Raw genomic sequence first — 6929 nt, forward strand, 5'->3', positions numbered from 1 at the left:
TATATATATATATATATATATATATATATATATATATATATATATATATATATATATTATCCTCGAAAGCTCACTTCCTACCTGTGTAACCTGCCTACAGCTGTTTTCAAAGTCTACATATTTAATTGTAATTTGCCCGGGGTCAAATTACACTCATCACTTATAACAGATTTTTTGTTTTTTTTCTGAAAATCTGTCCTTCATTCACAGGTGCAAAGCCTGCTGCTTTCTTATGACAACATTGTGTGGGTGATCTTAATCAAAGCAAATCCTCCCACCTAACAGACAACAGGTTCAATCCACAAAGGTTTAATACAAAAAGGTATGATTCCTAATTTTTAGCCATGTTTCTATAAACTTAAAATGGTCACTTTTTAAAAATATGAATCCTTATCCTGGCATGTGAATTTAACCTAACATGATTACAGTGCTGACAAGACCCATATAATTTTTTAAAAAAGAAAAAAGGACAACACCTACAATATTTTTAACCGGCTTTTAGTTTAAACAGTGCTGATGTTTGGTAATCTGCTAACAGAATATATAACTGATTTTAGGTTTTTTTTTTTTTCTTCAGTTCCTCCTACAAAATGACAGTTTACTTCTGGTATTGAGGCAATTATCATACCTATAAAGATGCAATGTGAAATCATCTAAAACACCGCAGCATTGGTCTGCTAGTCTGTGAGATTCCGAGTGAGGTTAGACAATGGCCCTGATTTATTAAAGTTCTCCAAGGCTGGAGAGAATACACTTTCACCAGTGAAGCTGGGTGATCCAGCAAACCTGTATTGGATTTCCTAAAAGTCAAGCTATTTGTTAGCAAATGGTTTCAATCCTGGACTAGATCCATTCCAGGTTTGCTGGATCACCCAGCTATACTGATGAAAGTGTATTCTCTCCAGCCTTGGAGAACTTTAATAAATCAGGGCCTATGTATCTACTGTGCTGCTGAAAGTTATCCTTGCGACAGAGAAATGTGTACCTGAGGACTTTCACAGCAGGGATTTCCCTACTCCTTTTATTATCCTTTTTTCAAATCAGTGTATTCTGAACCTCTTGCTGAAACTTCCTAAATATGTCCCCACAAGTCATCAAATCATCAGAGAAGTTGAAATAAAGTTCTGTCTCTTTCAAGATAGCTGCCACAGATTGTGCAGAACAAATTTTACTATCCATTAACAAATGATGGCCCAATACCACAACCAAGAGTGCTTCTGAACTTTTTCTATTTGGATTTGTATGGTGTCACCATTGTCAGGCACCCCACACTTGTTTATTATGTGAAGAGTTAATGTGGGATCGTAAATGGAAGACTGGAAATCAGAACAAAGCATGGTAAGTCAGGAATCAGAAAATCTGTTGCAGGGAGCCTTATAGAAAATAATGGTAATAAGTCCTTTACTATCTGAATTATTTTTTTGGGGCACCTACCACTGTTCAGGTCCTCTTTAAGATAGTTCTGCTGGTCTAACCACGAAAATGCAAACATTTTTTTAGGGTGTGATTCTTAACATACAAAGTGGATAAACAAAATAAAGGATCTTATTTGATAAAGTGTCTCAGACAGGCTGTTTTCATTTTTCCCAGCAGTAAAAAGAATCTAACTAGTTGCTGCTACAAGGTTTGTCTGAGACAATTTGTTGTATTATAAAAAAAGATTACCTTCATTTCATCGAGTTCTATTTGTCTTTGACAAAGTGCAATCAGCTTCTTTTTTTGCAACCATATTAAATCTTCAAGTAACTCCTCACCAACTGAGACTTCAACCATGAGCTCTTCTGTGTTATTGTATAAATTTAAAGTCCCTTCATCATCCACCTCCGTTCCTCTTTTATGGGCACAAAGCAGTAGCTGAGTCGATTGTGAAGCATTTTTAGTCAATGTAAAATTGCAGTCATGAAAAATAGTTTGAGAGTGTTGTGTAGATTTAAAATAAATACTGAAAATACCTATTAACACTTTCCCTAAATCGTCAACTTCTTCAGGGGAGTTCAAAATGGTTAGGTCAGTGAAAACTTGTGTAAGGATGATATCTGATCCTTTTTTTTCCTCTGTGTAAAACTCTGAACTAATATTTTTGGGTCCCAATGTGGGAAACAGACTTTCTGGTTTGTCATTTACAAATGAGAATGATGTACTGGCATTTAGATCACTTTCATTCACTTCTATTGTTTGGTCATTTTTTCTGTCTTCATGCATGTTCCAGCATAATTGCTTCTTTGCTTCATCATCCAGCTTCACTGGAGCACCCCTTTTTCTACGACCCGCCATAACTGAAGGTCTTCTTACCCTGCAACAGAGCCAATAATAAATGGCACTAGTTAGGAAACAGGCAGCAGATCTAAATCTTGATAATGACTGTAGAGATCTATAAAAACAATTCACCAACAAGCAGCATTAGACATACAAGATTTGTAATCTTTACTTTATGTAAACAGGGAAGCATTGCCTAATAACCTAATTCCAGTACCCAGGGAGTTTTAAAAAGCAGGTCTAGATCTGCTTGCAATACTTACCCCATCTCTGGTGCTGTGCTTTGACTAAAGCTTTGCAAATTGGCGATTAGCCAAGTATTTTTTGCAGAAAGGGACAGGCAATTTCCCTTCTGCAATAAGACATAGTTACTTGCCCAGTCCCTGTGTCTCAGCTATGCACCCCCTGGCTACCAGGACTGAATGAACTGCCGCACAGTCACATCATGCCAGCCTGGCTAATCTAGACGGCCAAAGACCCCACTCCAGGAAGGTCAGGTAAATATGACAGGACCTGAGCTGGAACAAAAACAGACAGGTGTGTGTAATTAACCACCTTGCCGTTAAGCCCGAGCATGCTCGGGGTAAAAACTTTTGCAATTATGGTTAATCCCGAGTTTTTGTCACCAGGTGGTTAAATGTAAACAAATGTTATGTTGCAATCCGATTGTCATACATTGTATGACAATCGGATTACAACTGAAAGGAAATACTCACCCAGTGTCCGCAGCTCCTATTGCTGGCATCTGTAGTGAGATGTATAGCACAATGCAGAAATCCTGCATTGTACTGTGCATCTCTCTGGAGATACCAGCAGCTGCAGCTTCCAGCGTGTGCCTGTGTCTCCCCCCCTCACATCACCCGGAGGATGAGTCATCTTCCAGTGATGTGATTGGTGATGTATGGGGGTGTGTCAGGGAGGGAAATTTAAACCTTGTTCGGACATATTTCTGTAACTTACAGGTCTAAAATGTAAAAAAAAAAATTTCATGAAAAACAGTGTAACGCCCAGGTGGTTAAAATAATTGTCACCTGGCAGGTAAGTTTTTTTTATTGCAGAAAGGACAGAATACCTGCTTGGTCACATTTATTTGTATGGTTTTAGTTCCACTGTACAATGCTCTGTGATCCTTTGCTTGTCCTCTTCTAAAGTAAATGACACCAAGCATCACTCACCTTACTTTAAGCATAAGGCATCACAGAACCCACACCAATGCTGAAAGGAGCAAGCCCATGGAGAGGAGGGCTAGAACAGACCTTTGTTTTTTTTAAACAAAAACCCTTTACATGCAGCCCCATGTTAAAAAGACTGATGAAGGCACTGCCAGCTAGATATCCTGCCCCACAACAACAGTCACTCCACAGATAGAGCTAATTGTCACATACTGAATATCGGAAAAACAAAGTTAGATAATCCAAAAATCCTCTGTGTAAAACCACATGGATATGCTGTCTTAGGATATTTCCTATGAAACAGTATAGAAGTGTTCAGTTAGCTAATGCATGGGCAGTAAAGTAATCATAAGTAAAAAAAAAATGCTCTATTTATGTTTAAGTTGGACCTAAAGTCTAAAAAGTAAACTATGAACTACATTCACACTGGCGCTGGGGTTGCAAACCCTTTACCATTTCCTAAACACAGAAACTGCTGTGTCTTGGAAAACACTACATGGTAGCATCTCCCTGTGGCAGGTCGATATAGAAAGGAATGAATTGGGGGGGGGTGTGTACAAGCACCTGCTGTTAAAAGGGCAGACACCGCAATGTGTCCGAGTAGCTGGCAAGTGGCGGAGAGCTGTGCGGGGGGCACTCGATCCTGATGCAGGTTCTATATCCCCTGAATTTCAAGACAGTTTACACTTTCCTCTCTGGCATGCACTCTGCCCTACTTTTGCTCTAGAACTTAGACTCTAGCATTCAACACATTACTGACTGTGTCAGATCTCCGATACCCTGCTGCATACTGTAGTTTCTTCTGACTGCTTCCCTGTTCTGTCCTGTGTGGCATCTGCCAGAGATGGAAATATAAACAAATTGTGTATTTTCAGTTTAACCACCCGGCCGTTAAACCCGACTTGGTTCTGGGTAAAAACACTTGCAAAAAGTGTTAAACCCAAACTTTTTTCAGGTGGTTAAAAATATAAACAAACGTTATATTGCAATCCGATTGTCATACATTGTATGACAATCGGATTGCAACTGAAAGAATATACTTACCGGTACCCTGTCCCTGCAGCTCCTCCGGACACGTCTTCTCTCTTCCTTCTTCTCCCGGCTAGTGCAGTGACGATCTCCGGGGTTTCCCGGTGACGTCGCTGCATGCGTCGGTGCGGGAGGCGGGACAGGAAAGGAAATTCAAATCACTTTGTATTGAACTCAATACAAAAAAGCTGTATTGAGTCCAGTACAAGGAAATCTTTATATAATATTGGATTCAATACAAAGTCCTGTATCCAATCCAATACAAAATAATACAAAATATATTTATGTGGTTTTGTCTATAGGTATGTGACTTTGGACACTAGGGAGGTGTTTTAGAATAATACATTACTATACAGTATACCAAATAATTGCATTTTTAGTATTTTTCATTTATTTATGTATTCTTGTTTAAGCTGATTTTTGGGTTTTTTATTATTTTTTTTTACATGATTGTGTGTTTCAAACAGAAATGATTGTGTGTTTACAGACATATTTCTGTAAGTTACAGGTCCACAATTTAAAAATTTCATGAAAACAGTGTACCGCTTTTGGTACAGAAATCTAGACATCAGTGAAACGCCCAGGTGGTTAATAATATTATTATTATTATTTTGCAAGGGTCCCTTTCTAGAGGGGAAAACAATCCTGATGACTACCACTTTAGGTCGAAATAAATGTATAAAGAGTTTAATGTACTGATTACATGCTCTCTGATTAGCAGTTTGGGGTTAGGAACCCATTCCGTAGAAAATATATTTCTGTAAATAAACATTGCACTCAATGGTCATAGATGTGTCCATACACATCAAGTAACAGCAAGCAATAGTTACTAATTTAAACAATATTACAACATATGGATGGATGAGGCAATGGCCTTTCAGATTATGCCTAAATTCCCACTCATAACACAGGCAATTCAGGCAGGTGGGTATTGCAGAAAAGGACCAGGTAATGTCCCTTCTAGGATACTTATTCTTACCTGCCTTTTACCCGGGTGCAGCACCTGGCACTTTTCAGCAACCACTCGGTTGTTTTCGGGTGGTTACTGATGAGTTGGGTCACAATACAGGGGCTGCCATCCACCTACACAATCTTCCCACCCAGCTTAAAAAAAAAGTCTGGGTTGAGCACTGTGCTTGATTGCTGCTCAGCTGTCAAATTTTGCAAATGTGCATGTATGTCAGGAATACATGAACTCCAACATGGAAGTTATGTCATCTCAGCATGGCTAATCAAGATAGCTGAGGATCAAAAGGAGAAAGAAAAGATAAGAGGGGCCCTGCTATGGAAGGGGTGAGTTGTGTGAGTTGAGGTCTGCTGTGGTAAGCAAGAATTACAGTGAATATATATAAATATATATATATATATATATATATATACTTACATAGATAGATATACATACATATGCATGTGTATATATCACACATACAGACACATCATATATATATCTCATACACACATATACATATAACATACATATATGCATAAACATATATCCAAAGTATGAAGTCAGAATGGAGAATGTACAAGGCACTCACAGCAAAGATGATTTGTTAATGGTTGCTATGGGTTACCTGACATCCATTTATACAGATTTGTTGTGGGTTAGCCTGCATCAGTCACATAACAATGAGGTTCTAATAGTTCCCTAATACAAAAATATGTATACAAAAGTACAAAAGATAAAACATGAAGTCATTAAATGTCAGATAAATACATGCAAAGAGTATTTCTAAGTATTCATCCCGAACTAAACTTCCATCCATACAAAGCCATATTTATAAACAGAAGGAACAACAACAAGTGTATGAAGCTCGCAGGGCAGCTAACAGTGACACAATGGCCTGCATTCTCTATCCGCCAGTCACATACCGTTACACACTATACGGTCACAGACGTAGTTCCCTGCACTGTACCGAGCTGGACATTGTGCACAGCTCTCCCCTGACTACCCTGTGCAGCTCTGTGTACCGGAAGTACTGGCATCTAATGTTTCCATACAGCAGAAGGACCTGGAAGTGACGGCGATCAGAGAACAGGAAGTGGGCGGGGCTTTACTGATCGAACTTGAGACCCGGGAAAACTTTAGAGGGAGAGAAAATGGATTATAACTCTCCTCCTGGGCTATTCTGGGGTCATACTCTTATTGTAAGGCGCACTGGTAGTTATGTAGGGGGATAGAGGGGACAGGTGATGGGGGGAGCACTGACATTGCAGAGTGATAATGGGGGTTCAGGAAGGGAATGTTAGGTGCTTGGAATGCATTGCTAGTATTGCAGGATGAAATGGGGGTGAAGGAAGTTGGGGTACAGTAAGGAGGATAGGTGATGGGGTGCACAGCTAAGTGTGGGGTAAGAGGGGGCTCAGGAAGATGGAGAAGGCTGATGAGCTGCAATGCTATAGATGTGGGGTGATATGGAAGTTTACAAAGAAGGGGGACAGGTGTTGGGATTGTGCTTGTGTTGTTGCAGG

The 6929-nt window shown here is 39.4% G+C and overlaps 1 protein-coding gene across 1 annotated transcript in view; it reads right to left on the bottom strand.

Annotated features, from left to right (window-relative positions):
- Positions 1-6460, bottom strand: part of SHPRH (SNF2 histone linker PHD RING helicase) — a 55340-nt gene extending 48880 nt beyond the window's left edge. The window contains exons 1-2 of the mRNA XM_072409284.1: positions 6330-6460; positions 1666-2293 (exon numbers count right to left, since the gene is read on the bottom strand). Coding sequence (XP_072265385.1) covers positions 1666-2274 — 609 coding nt within the window. The 5' untranslated portion in view covers positions 2275-2293; positions 6330-6460. The remainder of the gene's footprint in view (positions 1-1665; positions 2294-6329) is intronic.
- Positions 6461-6929: the final 469 nt, after the last annotated feature.

Source organism: Pyxicephalus adspersus, chromosome 4 (genome assembly GCF_032062135.1).
Source record: "Pyxicephalus adspersus chromosome 4, UCB_Pads_2.0, whole genome shotgun sequence".
Lineage (NCBI taxonomy): Eukaryota > Metazoa > Chordata > Amphibia > Anura > Pyxicephalidae > Pyxicephalus > Pyxicephalus adspersus.